This window comes from Leptonotus elevatus, chromosome 6 (genome assembly GCF_054856555.1).
Source record: "Leptonotus elevatus isolate MCC_2025b chromosome 6, RoL_Lele_1.0, whole genome shotgun sequence".
NCBI lineage: Eukaryota > Metazoa > Chordata > Actinopteri > Syngnathiformes > Syngnathidae > Leptonotus > Leptonotus elevatus.
Genome location: NC_141244.1, coordinates 15,669,483 through 15,688,215, shown reverse-complemented (window position 1 = coordinate 15,688,215; position 18,733 = coordinate 15,669,483). Strand labels below are relative to the sequence as shown.

Here is an 18,733-nt window from a genome sequence, read left to right as displayed (position 1 = left end):
CACTTGAATGAAGCACAATTAATGGTGATTGTTTATTGAAGATGCAGATGTGCAATTTTATAATGAACGTATTATGTATACTACGAATGGCCGCTGGGGCACCCAATCCTTTCTTGCTTGGGGCCCCTGGGGAATGTTACTATGCCACTGGAAATAGTTGAACGGGTTCAAATGATGACATAGAAAATTAGGCTTACACTTCGAATAACCAAGATAATTCATACTTTTACAAATATTCTTAGACAGATGTGCATATAATGAGACATAGAAATCGATAGCGTTTCAAATAGAGTTAATAAAGTCATAAAAACAGCAACAGAGCACATTTACACACACATTAAAAAGTGAATTGCTCCAATTTAAAAAGTTGGTTAAGGAGCTTATTGGGTGCTTTTCAATTTTGATGATTGCTCTTATTAATAAAGTACATGTTAGCGGGGGTTAAGTGAGCGGAGGCCCCTGAGAGCGATACACATGACGAGCGGGCGGTTTCCCGCTTGCCGCATCTGCTTTATTTGGCTCCTCGCCGCGTCGCCGTCTCTCTGCAGGCTCACGCCGGAGGAGGCCAACAGATGTTCCATGCCAGACAAGACGTCCTCTGGCAGCGCGGCCTCGTCCGCGCCGCTCGCCGGCGACTCCCCGCTTCCCGACAAGCGCTGTACCTACAACAGATGTGGGAGAAAATGAAAAACTCATTAAAAAAAAAAGTACGTGTAGTTGGTTTTTTTTTTTTTTTTTGGGTACAAACCAGAAGCTCCGTGATTTTTGACACGTCGGGACTGCTGCAGACTCTCAGGGCAGCGAGGCTATCACAAGTCAGTTCTGGAAGAAAACAAATGTGCACTTAAGATTTGAGAAAGTATGCAAAAGAGCAGGTTAAGAGAAAACACCCCCCCCAAAAAAAACATGCTCACCATCCAAAGCACTAATAACGAGGTGAAGTGCGCTGAGGACCGACACCGAGCGCTCCGTCTGTGCTTCTGACACACGTTCCGCCTCTTTCAACACTTCCAAAACAGGCCGGATGCTTCGTTCGTGCGCCTCCGAAACGTCGGCCATGCTAGCGCTCTTTTCCAGAAGCATCTGGTCCAGCTGAGAAGAGACGAGGGAGGTCCAAAGTCATCATGACGTCAAGCCATCAACGCATTGGGAGTCATCTCACCAGACTCTGAAGAGCACCAAGAGCTGCTCTGTCTCGCGTGAGTGCCGTGATGCTTTTGAGCAGAGACGACCGGCTGGAGGCGGGAAGAGCTGCCAGCAGCTGGAAATGAGCACATACATTCTCCAGTTCTGCAAATGGCATCAAGAGACAGCAACATAGTCAATGGTGTGATTGCTAAGTGGCTAATTGTAGTGAGTTTTCATTCTTTTTTGCTTTGACTTGCGGGCAAAAATTTGTCAAACTGAACACTAAAACACTAACACATGTGTTGCGAATTTAAGATTGAAAAAAAAATAAACCTAGCTTTGTTTTAGATAAGTCGTTGTGGCTCAATACGCTAATGAATAGCATCGATGTCATGGTGTTATATTCCTTGAAGCAAATGATATTTGGAAAATAACAGTTGAGCAACAGATGCAGACACGTTATATTTAAATAACAACACTTTGGAGTATATATTAATGATGCAAATAATTTCTATAGGAGTCCTCAAGTTACGATGGAGTTCCGTTCCTACGCTGGCGATGTGAATTTCGACTTCATTCGGATTTCCCCTTTAAAGTCGATAGTTACATCAAAATACTTTGTACAGTAATTACTTTTTTAAAAACATATTTGCACGACCCGCAAGAGCCGGAACCAATATTTTGTGTTTTCGCACGGACATCCTTTGCTACCGGACGACAGAGCGGAGCTAATTCAAACTTAAACACGGAGATGTGACGAAACTAATGGTGATCAACAACAACACAACTTTAAATAACTTTAAAATGTCGTGATTACTGTGGGAAATTAACGAAAAATAACGTGCAATGGATGAGTCACGGGCGCCGTAAAGTTGAAACGACGTACAACGTATATTCTCTATTATCTTCCACATCGATTATACTGCCCACAGGTGGCCAAAAAGAGTAGCACGATGTCTACTGAATTGAAGCTAAAATGTGGCGGAAATTGTTCAATTCTTTACATTATTTTATTTAAATATGGCATTACTGTGTTTTTATAAATCAAAACATAATAATACATTTCCAATATAATATAATACAATACAGAGTGCTATTAAGTATAAACATTCAAAAGCATTTTGGGGGGATGCTGCAATGGCCTATTTGTATTTCCTTGCAGCCCATGTTTACATATTATTGTTTCATGAAACATGAAAATTTGAAGTGACACAGCCACATATTTGTTTGCATTATTGTAATCTGATTTATGATGTTATTAGTTATGTTTATGCCACACTTGTTTGGTAGAATGTTGTGAAGTTGTCATAATGAACGCTTAAAAGACTACAAGTCCAAGTGTTTAGTAAGTTAGTAAATCTAATTGAAGTAGATACAAAAAATGCTTTTCATGTTAATTAATTTAGGGTTAATTTTTCTTTATTTTAGCATAAACCTATTCTATAAAACCAAAATTGATTGTTTATTGTAATAAAAATTAATTCATAGCTTGTGTTTCTTAAAAAATAAATTAAAAGAACTTTGAAAACAATAAATAACCGCATATTAAATCTCAATTGCAATTATTATAATTTTTCACTAATGTGCTCTTTGTAAACAATAAGTTAACGGTGCATAAAATAATTGGCTCCTACTGCCCGAAGCCAGCTGGGATAGGCTCCAGCAACCCCCGCGACCCTTGTGAGGACAAGCGGTACAGAAAATGGATGGATGGATGGATGCATAAAATAAACGTGGAGTCATTCTTGTGAAGGAGCCTTAACGTGTTTACAACGCGCCACTAGAAAACTCTTGGTTACCACGGTAACCATGATTCCAAGTATGCCAGTAAAAGAGGCCCCTAAAATTCAATTCAAAAACATTTTCTAATGACCGACATACTGTGACCACTTTGAAAAAACGTGCAAGTGTCCAAAAAAGTCATGTGCATAGAATGCGAGTGCAGAGTTGGCAATAATCGACCTTGTGTAAGATGGCTGACGTCCGGATTGTTTTGCCCACCAGGAGCTCCAGTGACGCCCACCAGACTTTTGTGGGCGGGGCCGTCCACCTCGAAGCCCCCCTTGTTTGACATCAGACACAGCTCTGTGTAAACATATGCACTCATTTCAAATATTGAAACTGGCAGCTACATTCAATTGAATAACTAGAATAATTAAACGATTGAGATGAATGAGCATATAATAAAAAATATATATTTTCCATGCGCATTATGAATGATGCCTCCTCACCGTAGCGGCCATCGTGCTTGACCTCGAGGTCAATGAGCGCATAAGCCAAGGTGGTGTTGGTGGGAATCTCTGTGGAAACTTTGCTAAGGCTGCCATCGTCTTTCAGCGACACCTGCACAAACACACAAGTTCAACATGGCGGAAATTAAGTCAAGTAGGTCAAAATGTATGCTGTTGACTTGTAAATATAGCGCGCGACCTCCAAATGAACCCAATGAGAGGTTCAACTGTAGTCCAAGTTGCAGTAAAACGTAAGGAAAGATTAGATATGGTAGTAAACACGTTTGTGAAGACTTCGAGGTTGACCTTTGAACTCTTGAGCCCGCAGAGGCTGAGCGTCCCCGTACACTGTTCCGCTTGCTGGACCTCCTCGACGACACTGCACGGCTGGCTGGTCACGATGCGCTCCTTGACCACACCGAACACCTGACGCTTCTTCTTGGTCTGCTGGATCAGGCAGTGGGACATGTCCAGCAACCTGGTGGGACGTTTGGTTGGTAAACAAACAAGACGTGACATGCAAAATGAAATGGAAATTCGACGACTTTCAAAAAGGACCCCAACCTGTTTTTGGAGTCTTGCAGCAACCTGCGCACGTCGACTTCATCTTTCTTCAAACTGCCAAATGAGAACTGGAGTTTGTTAGTGTCTTTGCCCTCCATGTTGACGTTGGAATGGATGAACGTGGCATCCACCGTCCCTTGAATGTTGTTGTCGTATGTCCCGTTGTACTTGATGAAGTCCGTCTCGGTTAAAACTACAGATGGAAACGCAGTCAGTTCGCAGACGACGACTTGGCCACAAGATTGACCGGCAACAAATCCAACGCTACCTGCAACACTCATTACTGATACAAAAACATCATCTGGAGCCTTTTCGCAAACAATACACATCTGATAACATGACAAAAAAGACATATTTAAAAAATAAAATACATTACGCAATCACCAGATATGATGATTAAATGTATCAATGGGTGTGGATTGCTATACGTGTGTTTTGCTAGGCCGACTTGGTTAGTTCTGATCAACCAATCAGAGGATGGGAAAATGTTGAAATTGGCCACATGGCCATTATGTTTCATTGACCAGCGGCATTGTTTTCGTTCTATTATTGATTCTGTGGGCCCTGGCTAGATTAGACTGACATGGCAACACTTTGCGGCTGAAATCTAATTGGACATGAATGAATTAATAAATAAATAAAAATCCACATAACGTTATGGAAGTAGATTTTTCATTATAATTACTTTTTACTTTTTATTATGTTGACTTTTGTTTGTTGTTTTTAAATTCCATTAGATTTACTTTGTTTTTAGAACAGTCCCCCCCCATTTTAGTTTAGTTTAAATTATTTTTTGTAAACCTATTTGTTGATTGCAAGATTAAAAAAAAGAAAAAAGTAAGGGTCAGGGTCAGTTAGTAATTAGTAACTTTATTACACAATACTAAATATTGTGTAATAAAGTGAATGACTGTTGGACTTTCTTTCTTTACAGACTTTCCGTAATACCAATATAAATATATTTAAAATTAATGAACCCTTAAAGTTCAGCTACAATATTAAGTGATAAAAACACAACAAAACACATTTTTGCTTTAATTAAAGTTAGTTTTGTAAACCTACAATGTACTTCGTTTTTAAGTTTTTTCTTTTCTTTTAATTTTGGTCAACTTTAATAACCTTGGTGCTAATTTTGGTCAACTTTAATAACCTTGGTGCCAGCCAAGAGAAACTACCAAATTAAGAAAATAGACTGTTAGAAACAAATGAATCCAATTTTAACGCAACACATTTTAGAATTGAGGTTGTAAAAGTAGGTCAGGTGTTCTGCTAATGTTTAGGTTCTGACGAGGCTTGTTTACCTGGCGTGATAGGCGTGTCTCCAGTGAGGATGTCGTTAAGGGTAAAGTCAGTGGGCAGATGTTTGGGCTTCTGCCAGAACCAGAAGCGTTTCTGGCTCACCACCACAGTGAGCGGAGCGATGGAGTCGTTGAGGCTCCTCACCGGGATCAACAAACCTCCGGGGTCCACCTCCTCCACAAAATTCCTGGTGGCTGTGGCGAACATCTGGCCCGGAAGAATGTCAGCGAGACGGCTCGTTCAGTCGTTCACAGGCGGCACACAGACGCGCCGCAACCACTTGAATGCGAAAAAAAAGTTATAATTTACTTAAAGGCACACATTTTCTCAGCGTGTCTTCAATGGAGAAAAAAACGAACAATTTATTGCAAGTAGTCGTCCGTGCACGAGGACAAGTGGCTACGAGCTAGCATCACCAACAACAACAACAACGGAGATTTACCAATTATATATTTAAAAAAAAGTAGAGAACACAAGCTACATTAAGTTACCGTTTTTACCAAATCGTGTTAAATCGAAGAAACAGCAGAGACATTTTTTGCGAAGACTGTCATTAAGAACTCTCATTCAACAACGACTCACCAAGACAGAAAAGTCAATATGAAGACTCCGTAGCAATCACAAAGGACCCACCTAGGCCACGCCCACTCCGGAAGTAGACAAGGAGCAGTTTTTCAGTATTTAGTTTGAATAATTTTTTTTAATACTGTAGTGTTAATAATAATGAGTATGAAACAACAATAATAACGATTCATATTTATATTAGATACAAATAATTGGATTCACTTGGGTTTGAAAATGAGTGCGAAAACTACCATCGAGTGTCAAGTATTTTTTTTAAATACACAAATAACACTAATGTTATATATGGAGAAAAATATGTGTCTATATGGTGTCGTAAAACTTCATTGCTGTGTGGACTCGACTTAAGGCAAATTGTAATGGGAACGAAGAATAGTCCCAAGTCTTAACAATGACAAATTATCAGTAACTCAACAATGTCAACAACGGAAATGAAAAGTTCACTGACTAGTATTTTGATGGCTCTATGTTGAACGTTTGTAAAGTTCTGCCCCACCCTAACCATATACGATGTTGTATACATATTTGTAATGTTTATAAATGTACATTAGTTTGCAAGAAAACACGAGAGTCCGTTGAACGATTGCACATTTTGTAAATAAATGAAAACTGAATAATTTGAAGTGTAACTGTAGATAATTTCCAGACATCCATTCCGTTAAATACCGTTTACTGCATTTGCTAAATTTTTGTCCAAAAACAAGTCACAGATTGCAGTTTACAGCACAAAAAGAACGAAGAGTAAAATTGTTCTTAAAAAGGATTTGACCGTACACACAAGACTCCACAAGAGGGAAGCATCGCAGCATTTATTTGAGCTGACGCAGCACATCTTGGACTGCACCACGACGCAGGCGTAACCGAAGGCGCATTGGATGAGGTGAACAAATGAACGAGTGTGATTTTTGCTACAGCTTCTCCACTTTGCATCATTTCGCACAGTCATAACAAATAATTAGCACTGTTGTTGTTAAATAAAAGCAAACGTTCAGTACAGATCTGTTTCATTTAACAGAGCACCTTACAAATTATACATTTTGAAAACATCAATATGAAACAGAAACAAATAAAAATAATGACAGTAACACCAATAAGGCATCAGGCATTTGCAGAATAAATATGAGATGTTAATGTTAATCAATGGCATAACAAGGCTACTTTATCTCTGAGGTAGAGATCGTCTAAATGACAGGATGAGGTGCCACTCAATATTTTTTTACGAGGTACCACGTCATTAATACCTTCGAAATGAGGTGGACTGGTCATCCTTTTCACATTTCTCAGTCTTGGACTCACTGTATACTGATCATCATTCTCAGGGTGCATAACATGTTTACACAACTTAGATAAGCACTTGTTGTTAAGGCAATAACAATACAAAAGAATACGGATGTTTCCACTGAAATTCTGCTTGCGAATATGCTTCAGTTCAGGTCACCACAACGTCGGGAAATCTGTGTGGGCAAAGCCAGGATCGCTTCTCAACTCCCAGTAAGTGTTGTTGCTCACCCACGTGTCATCCTTTGACTTCCTGAGCATGAACGAAGAAAGAAACGAAGACATTGTCATCTCTGATCTAAAAAATATATAAAGAAATCGAAAAACTGCATAACGTTTCTATTCAAATCAGTAATCACCTCGGCAAACTATTGCGGCTGGAAATTAAGCCTACCTGAAGAATTTCGGTTGATGTGCACCGTTGCTCTCCTCAAGGACTCGTCGTCTTTCTCTCTGCAGCTGTTCAATTCTTTGCTTCTGCTCCTCGGCAGCCTCCAGCTTCCCCTCCTCCAGCAGTCTGCGCACCAGGCAGCCCCAACATCATTATCATGCAAACAAGGGGAAGGGTGGGGGGGGGAAGAAAAACCCACCTGCATTAAAATGTGACTTTTTAACATCAAAAGGGTTGTGGGTTCAGTTTGGTCAAATGTAGCCCATTTACATACAGTTATGATGGTGTTTTGGGTTGAGTCACGGGGTCATTGTGGTGTTATGATGTTGTCAGTTGCTATGCAGTAACTATGCCCCGTATGGCGATAATGTTGTCAGTTGCTATGCCGTTTTTTATGGTCTTGTATTAGTCACTCCTCGTTTGTCTAGTCACTCTTATAGGTCTTTATTCTGTCATATAGAATCATCCGAGAGTTACTGAATGACACTTTTGTCAGTACTGTACATCGACATTGTATTTGTTCACGTGACTTCCTCTCATGTTTGAAAAACATTCATGTGATGTTAATTGAAGCCATGAATGAGGACAAGTGCTATAGAAAATGGATGGATGGATGTTTTTGTAGATTTTGGGGGCTAGAAATGAATAAAAAACATGTGCAAGTACAGTGGTACCTCGGAGTTTGAACATAACTCGTTCCTGCGAAGTGTTCAATGTCCGAATTGTTCAACCTCCAAAAATGTTTTCCCATAGGAAATAATGTAAATGCAATGAATCCGTTCCCAAGCTCCCAAAATAGAAAATTCCTATTTTAATTTCTATTTATGTTTTTTACATTTACAGTACAGTACAGCACAGTATTTAAACAATAAAAATACCTTACCTGTTGTGGTGTGATGGCATCAGTGGATGATAAATGCTATGTTAATGCTAGCTTTAGTTCAGTGCTGAGTTTGTGTATTTTACATTGGGCATATTGTTAAGACTACTAAGCAGTCCTTGCGTGAGTTTAACGTCAGGCACGTTGTTGAACAGCTCAGGGGGGCCCTCGTGCCAGTATAGTAGTAGTCACGGTAGTTACAACTACGTGATAATCTCCTTCCTACTTTCGCTGTGGTTCATAGCACTGTAAGTTTTTCATTGCTGTCACTGGCACTGTTGTCTTTCTTTTGGGCCCATGGCGAAGAAAATTGTCGTGGAAAATGAAAATGCACTCGCGAGTGTGGAGCACCTCCGGGAGTATTCACGATCTGACTAGAAATGAGCAGTGCATCGTCTCAACGACAGCAACGTGAGCATTCGGCATCGCTTTGCTTGGGTGTTGAAACTCCGAAAATGAGTTCAAACTTTTTGACTCAAGATTTTTTGGTTGAAGTCCAAACTGTACCAGTTCCGAGACGTTGAAACTCCCGAGGTTCCGCTGTACATGCTTTTCATTGACATTTTTCTGTTTCCTCAATATTGAGCTGTCACTCAAGGATAAAGCGCCGGTGTCCTACATTTCAACTATTCACTTGAAAAACGTACAAATGTGAGCTAAAATTAACTTAAGAGATATGCACAGAAGCGACAAGGGCAGTTACTATTCTAATCTTTTATTGATGTGACTGTCGCGCAGGTTTGATGATCACAGCGTCAAGAACAGACAACTGAGTTCAATGCTTGAGATATGCTGCCCAATGATTTACTGTTCAATAAAAGACGGATTATTTCTTTGCATTTGCAAATTCCATTCTGTTAACTATATCTTAATATAAGTTTCTGTTAGCGTCAGAATAAGAAAGGTCACCTTGTTCCTGTCTCTCTCTGATATTATAGTATTACTTCGCTGAGACAACGCAAGATGTCCATGTCCATGCAGAAGAAGCCTGTTCACGCTTACAGCTCTCATTTTGAAAGGTAGAATTAGAAACACATCTTTGGGATGCAATAAAGCCATAAAGCAGCAAAGGGAAATGAAAGGTCATGTGTTGCTGCCACTCACCTTTGATCGACACGCAGTCTGGTGTCAATGGGAGGCAGCAGCGGTTTTAGCGAGGCGTCCAGCTCATTCAGCTCAATGGCAAACTTAGTGAAACCGTAATACTGCTCGTGGTCCACCGGCATGGCATCTGCACATACGAGCCTCGCCTGCTTAATATTCGCGATTCGATTAGGAATAAAAACGAACTGCTCATACTTGCTCTCCAGATGCACGTGGCCGAGGGCAGGTCCCCGCAGTAAACCGCTTCGTGCCACTTTCCGAAGAGCCGACGGACCACCTTCCCCTTCTGATCCGTGATGGTCCCTTCCACCTCGTTCACACTTGAGTTCCATCGAGCCTGTGACAAAGAAGAACGTTCATCAAAGTGAAGGCCATTATTTTGAACACTTGATCACACTCTATCATCCGGGCCCTCGCGGTAATGTCTTCTTTTGGTCTTTACCGCGGCTTCTATTGCATGTCTGGTGCATTTAATGGCAGGTGAGGACGAATAAATCACCCTTTTTCCTTGGCTCTCCTACCTTTAGGGGACCTTTCAAATGAGAAGCGCTAACGCAATTAACCTTCTCAGCTCAGTGTAGGCCTTCCATACATCAAACCTCAAAAACATCATATGGGCTTTTTCGTTGCATGCTGGTGAAGAACGCCAACTGTGAGCAAAGGTCATTGTGTAATAAAAGCCCTACTACAGTAGTGAGTCGTTCACATATTTATTATTATTATTTATATTTATATGCATTCTTATTTATATTTATATGCATTCTTATTTATATTTATTTTTTATTATTATTATTTATTTTATTTTTATTTTGAAAGGTAACAACAACAAAAATATGTTTGAAATGGTGTTGAAAGAACGCCAACTGTGAGCAAAGGTCATTGAGTAATAAAAGCCCTACTACAGTAGTGAGTCGTTCATATATTTATTATTATTATTTATGTATTTATATTTATATGCATTCTTATTTATATGTATTTGTTATTATTATTATTAATTTTATTTTTATTATTTTATTTTTATTTTGAAAGGTAGCAACAACAAAAATATATTTTGAAATGGTGTTTATTTAATCACAAAGCAACATTTTCTTCATTTTAGCAGGAAGGCATCAAACGTGGCCATGCATGTAAGTCGTTTGCAAGCTCGACTCACTTTGACAAAAGTAATCTTGCAGTGGCAGGCGTCGCTGTTGGAGTTTCTGATGGAGATCTCGCCGTAGTGCTCGATCCAGCGCTGTCCACTCAGGATGTTGTGAATGCACGATGTCACCTTGTTCCACTCGTAGTGGTCTCCAGAGCTGCAGCAATGGCAACAAATAAATGCTTGCTGTGTGACATATGTGTTGCGTTTTGGTGGGCAAAGCTCACCCAGGTAGAGTTACGTGTGTGCTGCCAACAGGAACAATCTCCATTGACTTCCCCCAAAACTTGTTCTTACACCTCACGTCTGCAAAAAAAAAAATTACAATAAAAAATGTCGCACTTGAACTAAACAAAAATGTATGCTACCGAACGCACCTTGCCAGAAGATGAAATTTTTAGACTCCGCATGGCAAGCTGAGATTGGTGGATGATGGCTGACCTGTTGATGGAAATAATAACTTTGCACAAAAAAACAACAGATTCCAATCCAACCCAAATGTATTTCAACAGCAACCTTACAAAAGATACATTTGTCATGAATAACATCCAAAAATCAAAACTTGCTGCTATAAGCATACTTGCTCTGCAATGAACTGGAAGCCTTTGTCTGGCCGGTCACATTCATAAGTCTCTCCCAGGACGGGATTGAAAGGCTTCCCGCCAGTTCTGTAGTAGCTGGAAGCGTAACCCGATACCACAAATGTAGCGATGAAGACCTACACACACAAAAACAGACTTTATAGGTGCTGGAGATGCCAAGTTGTGATGGATATTTCATATTTATGATCATGAACAGAGTAAAAGTGCATTTTACACTGCCAGTAAAATATGGCAGTATTCTGCCTTCAAAAGCCCCAGTGTTGTGGGATGAACTCAAAGTGGCTTACGTTTTGCTGTAAATCCTTCCAGGCAAAAAGTAAGGAAAAAATGAATCATCAACAGAGACTGGTAACCTGTTTCCGACTTCATCATAGCTAAACAGACTTTGTAGACTAGAGCTGGCTAAGCATGCCAATGTGGCAGCCATGTTGGTAGGGTTGACTTTCCCATCAAAAGCAATGCGTGTATAATATACTGTTCATGGACGATATCTTAGTAGGGGTGACATGGAAAGCTAGCTTAGCTTAGCATCGACGTAAGCACGCGTCTCAAAAATGAGCATGTCGTATCTATTTACTTATTCATCTCATGACTGTTTTGCTCAGGCGCTAGTCATGTGCACATCTCTTGAACATGCTATTTTTGGTACTCGGCTGTTCTTTTGTGAAGTAAACATAATGGAGGTGAAAAAAGGAAATGCTAAAGTTGCGGTTTATGAACATGACCGGATGCATGCCATTGTCCCCTCCCAAGCAGCAACAAGAAACATTTATATCAACTTTTTGCATAGTTTCAAGCTTTTTATTTTTTAAATATCTAGTTAAAATGAATTTGTACTGTACTGAGCACCTTTAGGCTAACAAACTTTTTTAAATTATTTTTTTTATTTACTGTACTGCTGTTTTAGGCCACAAAAAAGTACTTCATTGTAACAGAGAATCTGCTCCATAACGGAAGACCCCTTCCCCCAATTAGTCTGTTAAATTGAGGTTCCACGATATTTATTTTAACTAGTTTACATGCCCCCATTAACGACCCCCATCCCCCCCCACCCCCCGAAAATGTGCATACAGTGTTGGCACATCAGGGCTGGAGACGTTACCTTCATTGTAAATCTTCACCCGATTGTAAAATGTCAGCTGTGAGGTGTAAGCAGTTTTTGTTTTTAACTCATTCACTGCCATCAACGGTTATAGACGTCAAAAATTCATTTGAACTATTTCTATTAGTTTAACATTTTTTCCCACTATTGTTAACAAGAGTATGAAAACCTAGATTTTTTTTATTGCACATTTAGAACAGATTTAAATTTGTTATTGTGAGTGAAGTCATGCGATTAATTACATTTAAAAATGTTAATCACCTGACGCACCTAATTTTTATATATTTTTTCTTTAAAAAAAAGTTATTATTTTTTTTTTTTAAATGTTCATACTCTTGTTACTAATAGAAATAGAATTGAAAATGAATTTTTGACGTTTATAGACGTCAATGGCAGTAAATGGGTTAATATAGTTGATGTAGCATTCTGTTTTCTTCAGAAAATGAACTCTTCTTGGATTTAGACTTGGTTTGCCTACTGAATGTGGACTTGCTCCATAAATCTTAGCATCAGGAGTCACACATACTTTGCGCAAAGACAAAAAAAAAAATCTTCAAATACATTTAAAAAACAATAGAACTAATTTCAACTGAAATATAATACTCATGATTTGACGAAAGAGCCACAAGTTGCCATGGAGCCGTGGGTTGTACGCCCCTGCCCTAAATAAACAACTGCCAGAAATAGGCAGCACAGTAATCAGCGCTATAATTGTCGTATTAAAAGCTGTCCTCTCACCATGCGCTCAAACGGATCGTGCGTGCTGGCGGCCTGATCGAGCAGCTCGCTGTACTCCAGCTCCTCGCACAGCCTCTGCAGGGTGTTGAGCGGCTCGTTGAGATGCACCGGCATGGCCACTTTGGACAGGTCTTTGCCGATGTTGTTCCTGAGGATGTTCCACAGGCTGATGGTGCTGCTGCTGGGGCTGGGGGAAGACAGACGTGATCGACGCCGGCAGAGGATGGCGCCGCTCTCTCCTGATAAACAAGCTGACAAAACCAGAAACATTCATTGCTAATTTAATTTTTTTTAGAGCGTGGTTGGTGTGTTTAAGCATTTTCTTTCATTCGGTTACCGGAATTTTGTCTGCCATTTTCTGTCTCATTGTTAAAGTTGTCCATGGAATTGTTGTCACTAACGTCGCTGATGTACGAGTCATCTTCTGATACCTAAAAATAAAAATAAAAATCAAAGGTTAGGTTTCTTTCAAGATGCTGTCACATTATTTGGAGATGATCTCCCTTAGGAGCGACGATACAGCTGTATTTTTAGATGAAAGTAATTAACTTCCATTTTTTTACACCACCTCCGCTCATGCTGCTCTCTGACCAGCCACATGACAATAAAGTAATGAGGAGGAGAAAAAAAAGAATGAAATACAGTCAAGAGTGCAGCCTTATTTCATGTGAATGAAACGAAAAAAGCTCCAAGAAGCGGCACGAAAAGAGCCGGAGCTGAATTTCAAATGTGTCCCACGTGACAGCAAACCGTCAAAATAAGTTTAACAAGATAACAGACCGTGTTGTAAAGTAGACAATTGAACTGTAATTTAATTCGGCAGCCCGTTGCAGCTCCAGGCTGAATCCCGTTTAAGTACTCCATCTGTAAGCAATTTCATTAAAACTACAATTACTCTTATAAATTGCTCAAACATAAAGTTTATAGCATTCAATGCGTTTGTTTTCTTTAGTGCTCATTTTCTTATGGTACATTAACAATTTGTGTCTTAATTTTCATATTGTCAACAAATATGCCATAAAGCAACTATATATCTACAGTTGAAGGCAGACACTACTAAATTATTTTTTTTATTTTGAGTTTAAGTGATTTTTTATTTGTTGTATAGGTAGATTCTAGCTGGAAAGGAGTGCAAGAAAAGGTGCTGGAGATGCTAATGAGAAATATTTGTCTTACATAAAAAATCACATGTCGATCTTATTGGACAATCCTTACCATTCTAATCAGAAACAGTGAGCTCGGAGGCCTGTTCAGGGTGCCTCAAAGGTTCAAAATGACTTCTGCAAAATGTGGAATTTCTAACTGACGATTTCCTGCTATGGTATAAAAAGAAGAAGTATTCCTTCCTCAGTGAAATAACTCCCATGCACGACAACAAATCAGCAATTTTTTTTTGGGGGGGGGGGGGGGGTCTTATGAAGTGAATGTGTAAAAGAAAAACAATTGGCAAAAATCAGCACCAAAAAAAGGCTATGTTGAAATTTAGAAACCTACTATAAAACCTTAATCCTAATTTTAAACCCTAACCCTATTTTAAATCCCCACTTTGAAACCCCAACTTTCATTTGAAAGCCACTTTAAAAACATAACTATACTTTGAAACCTTAATTTGAAACCCTGACCATACTTTGGAACCCCTATTTTGAATCCCTATCCATACATTAAAACATTACTTCAAAACCCAGTTTTGAAACCCTAACCCTACTTTAAATCCCCACTTTGAAACCCTACTTTTAAACCCCAACTTTCCTTTGAAACCCACTTTGAAAACGTAACCATACTTTGAAACCTTAATTTGAAACCCTGATCCAACTTTAAAACCTTACTTTGACAACCTAACCATACTTTGGAACCCCTATTTTGAATCCCTATCCATACATTAAAACATGACTTCAAAACCCAGTTTTGAAACCCTAACCCTCCTTTTGAAACTCTGAAGCTACTTGAAGTGTTAAAAAAACAAAACACTACTTTGAAACTTGACATTTATAACCTAAAAACCCAACCTCCTTTGCTCCTATATTTCTTCACACAAGTTCTTACTCAGCTCCATTGCCACTTTCTTGTGTCATTTCTAGCTCCATTCAATAAATAAAAAACAAAAATCACTGTCAATCACAATAGAGTATGAATCATTTAGTAGTCAGATGTTTACAGCTGACATTTATTGTTGTTATCGTTTTAAGAGACATAAACATTTGAATTTCCCTTCACTTACTTCATTTTCAGAGGAACTATTAGACAACAGAACCTCTTGCGCGTCGAAGAACTCAGACAGCGACTCGGCTCTGCTTTCATTCGATTCTTGATGCACCAAAGAACGGGATTCGGACGGGGACTCTTCCTGTTTCTAGGAGACACAACATCCACAAGTATCAATACAAAAAAAATAAAGTGCTCTTTGCATACTCAGGAGCGGGTTGGGGGAGGGGGCCGGTCTTTTGCCACAGCACGGTATAATCACATTATGTTGATTATGGCTCTGTGGCGGGTGCACATAATCAGTATTAGAAGCTTGATAACACTAATGAACCACTGAGATGATGAGACACACCACAGCACTTATGTGTTTAATATCCGGCTATACATCTGCGAGCAGTGGAGTTTTTGTGTATCTCTATTTTGTTCCATGTGTAAAACAGCAGGAAAAGACAACCACTATATTGATGGATCCCATTTTCGGAGCTGGTTATCATGCAATTATATAATTTGTTAGAGAGGGACATTTTGTTACTTTCCCCAATAGATCATCTCATAGGATGCCCTGTGTGTATTGAACACATTTCCCAGGACACAACTAGCATGATCAGCTAACACTCTTTGCACCGTAAATCAGATTAGCAGATGAACCAAAAGCCATCCCGTCGTGTGATCACACTAAACACATGGCCGCATGCAAATGATTCACAATGCCGAGACCCACAGTGTGTTCCTCTTCTTTCTTTCTTTTTTTTTTTTTAATGACGTCTAATCGTCATTAGCAAGGGGGCGAGAGGAGAGCAACATGGCTGCGTGCGGGTGAGAATGAAAGAAATGACAGCTCATTCAGGATGTGGGAGGCAAACAAGGAGGGAAGTAATCATCGGAATAATCAGAATAATCATCATGCTGGTGGCGGGAACGGGAGTGACTGCATTCCCACACACCCACCTGCGCGGGGGCGGTGAGATTGAGTAGTGCGGCGTCTACGAGGTGAGACTCTGCGTGAATCTTGCAGAGGCGCTCGCGCAGCTCTGAGTTCTGGGCTAAAGCCTGAAAAATAATAACCAGCGTACATGTGATTTCAACACCTGTTATTTGATTTTAAATTAGCGGACAAATATTCTTCCTAACAATTCATTTAGACTCTCTCTGCGCTGAATTTAAAGGGAATGAGGGGAGCGGATTTGATTGGCTGGGAGGCGGCTGTGTTCCTGCCCACAACGGCGCACAACGCAACAAACGCCCACTTCTGCCTGCACTGGTCAAGGGGGGGAAAAAGGAATATATTATATATTAAGAGAGTATTCTAAATATAATAATCAACTGTATGTAATGATTTTCATTAGGCTAGGTTCTCACAGTAATGCAGTAGAGTGTGTAACAAAATGATTTATTGCATAAGTGCATACATAGCGTTTAGCGATTACACTCCCTGCAATCCATAATACCGTGAAACGATTCTGAGAATAACAAGATTGACAACACATTTGAGGTGAAACTGGAAACACATCAGCTAACACTTGAGCACGGCGCCAATTCAATTTAAGACTCCTGTACAATCGTCAAGTCGTGAGACGTCAACACGACCCAGAAATGTCACAGTCTCCGCTGAGACCGGAATCGAAAAATGGGGGGGGGGAAAGTGTGTTATGACCAGTGCTTCTTTCAGTTCCTTGAACGTCTTGGAAACAGAAAAACATTTGGATTAAACACAATAAGAAACATTTTTGAGGTCATTAACTTTTATGGTTTACTATGGAGATTATGTTCTTTGTGGATTATTAATGCCTGCATTTGTTTTCAGTTTTTGCCATACGATAGGCATAGAGGCAGCAAGGGATAGTAGTGGTTACAATGCAGATCACCAGAGCCCAACATTTCACAAATTTAAATCCAGATTTCCAAATTCCATTTTCCTGATCCTCAGATCAGGATTTTCTATCCCGGTATTTTAATTGGATCAGAACAATCCTGAACCTCTTGGATCGGGATTTCCAAATCCATTCCACCCGTAGGATCACTGACAGAGGACAAAAAGTGTGTCCTCAAGGTTTTGCTAAATCAATATAGCCATTTTGCCACTTGCTGTCCAATGAAAATGACATTACAGTTGCCCAGGGAAAGTGCAATGTTAATTTCAATCATAATTATTAATTAATTAATTTTAAAATATACATTTTTTGGTGCTGTGTTTTTTAAAAAGTACATCAAGAAGTTTAATTTATTAAGAATATCTCTTAACACTATTAATTCCGGGAAATGCAAGAGATATTTATTGATGAGTATGTGTGAAACTAATACATGGGATCACAGTCTAATCCAACCCTGAGGTGGGATTAATTCAATGCTATTTTTCAGGATCAAACTGATCTAGATTTGAGACTGAAGTTTTGAAATACCCAACACGGGCTCAAAACTGGATTGAAAGCAGGATTGGATTTCCTAATCTGGATTAGAATTTTCAAGATTAAATGTGGTTTGAAATACCCAATTGTGTCTAATCCACCAGGTTTAATCCTCGTGGATTATGTTTGAAGTATTGGGCCCCGGTGTGCTACAGGAAGGACTCAATTCAGTGTTACATCATCCCATGTGAACCAGGAAGTAGCAACTGACGAACAGATGAACAAACATCTGTTTATGATCTTCTAATGTTGGCAATAATCTTTGGTGTTTCCCATCAATTTGCAGTGAATAATAAATTAATCTAAATGACAAAATTGATACCCAAGCAGAAGGTAATTATCCATGAAGTGCTCTACTGAGTGCTGTTCTAGTTAAACTCATGATGTCGTACAGAGTATTACAATCATTTTGGAATGTTATCATTGGAGACAGGAAGGCAAGGGAGCCCGCAATGTACGATGGAAGACATCACTGGGCCATTATTGCCACGCTGTGTGGTCACGTACGGAGACTGAGTCATTAGGAACGAACAGACAGTCAAAGGCTCAGAAGTTCCACTGTGTCAGTTTGACGATCAACGTTAACTTTAGAAAAAGAGGGGAAAAGTTTGTGTGAGAAACACTGGTGACTCAAGTCTCAGCCAGGTGGGCGGGTGCCCCTCCGCTGGTAAGCCCTCAAGGAGACTTGAGTGGAGTGTAACGTGTGTCTACTGCGAGTGTGTGCTAACAGAGCCCACGTACCGTTGTCAGCGCGTTCTTCAAACCCACCACTTGCGGGGAGGTTGGGGGACAGGTGTCTTGGTCCACACATTGTTTGAATCTCTCCCTCTCTGACGTGAGTGAACTCAGGGCTGACTTCATGGTGGTGTGCACTGAGGAGAGGAGAAAAAGCCTTTTTCACGACAGCAAAGACTTAGCATGAGTGCTACTCTGATACAAGAATAATAAGACCCAAAGGGGGCACTTTTATAATTACAAAAATATTTCCTGCAAGAGCAAACAGAAACTTCACTTAGTAGCAGCTAGGGGAAACATTTGATGATTGATTTAACAGCCCGACTGAGCTGTGTCTCTTTGCACCATGAT

General features: G+C 39.8%; 2 protein-coding genes across 7 annotated transcripts in view; both read right to left on the bottom strand.

The window, feature by feature from the left end:
- Positions 1–8: 8 nt before the first annotated feature.
- Positions 9–5,866, bottom strand: gsdmeb (gasdermin Eb). Of its 3 annotated transcripts, none has more exons than XM_086077313.1 (10): positions 5,805–5,866; positions 5,225–5,501; positions 3,924–4,116; positions 3,666–3,837; positions 3,360–3,471; positions 3,091–3,213; positions 1,163–1,290; positions 915–1,092; positions 749–822; positions 9–662 (listed from the first exon to the last, which is right to left on the bottom strand). In XM_086077313.1, exons 2-10 carry the CDS (start codon positions 5,427–5,429, stop codon positions 432–434), a joined length of 1,416 nt encoding a protein of 471 aa, XP_085933439.1. In that variant the 5' UTR covers positions 5,430–5,501; positions 5,805–5,866; the 3' UTR covers positions 9–431. The 3 variants fall into 3 exon arrangements, with proteins under 3 accessions (XP_085933439.1, XP_085933440.1, XP_085933441.1); XM_086077314.1 differs by lacking the exon at positions 5,805–5,866 and adding an exon at positions 5,714–5,804; XM_086077315.1 differs by lacking the exon at positions 5,805–5,866 and adding an exon at positions 5,582–5,711.
- A 726-nt stretch (positions 5,867–6,592) lies between these two features.
- Positions 6,593–18,733, bottom strand: part of osbpl3b (oxysterol binding protein-like 3b) — a 33,101-nt gene continuing 20,960 nt past the window's right edge. For 2 of the 4 annotated variants that reach the window (XM_086078684.1, XM_086078687.1), the window contains 13 exons: positions 18,389–18,519; positions 16,191–16,292; positions 15,259–15,390; positions 13,378–13,471; positions 13,041–13,291; positions 11,179–11,316; positions 10,976–11,039; positions 10,826–10,904; positions 10,611–10,755; positions 9,653–9,794; positions 9,458–9,584; positions 7,477–7,599; positions 6,593–7,380 (listed from right to left, as the gene is read on the bottom strand). In XM_086078684.1, the coding sequence (XP_085934810.1) occupies positions 7,239–7,380; positions 7,477–7,599; positions 9,458–9,584; positions 9,653–9,794; positions 10,611–10,755; positions 10,826–10,904; positions 10,976–11,039; positions 11,179–11,316; positions 13,041–13,291; positions 13,378–13,471; positions 15,259–15,390; positions 16,191–16,292; positions 18,389–18,519 (1,670 nt within the window). In that variant the 3' untranslated portion in view covers positions 6,593–7,238. The remainder of the gene's footprint in view (positions 7,381–7,476; positions 7,600–9,457; positions 9,585–9,652; positions 9,795–10,610; positions 10,756–10,825; positions 10,905–10,975; positions 11,040–11,178; positions 11,317–13,040; positions 13,292–13,377; positions 13,472–15,258; positions 15,391–16,190; positions 16,293–18,388; positions 18,520–18,733) is intronic. The other 2 variants (XM_086078685.1, XM_086078686.1) reach the window with 2 other exon arrangements.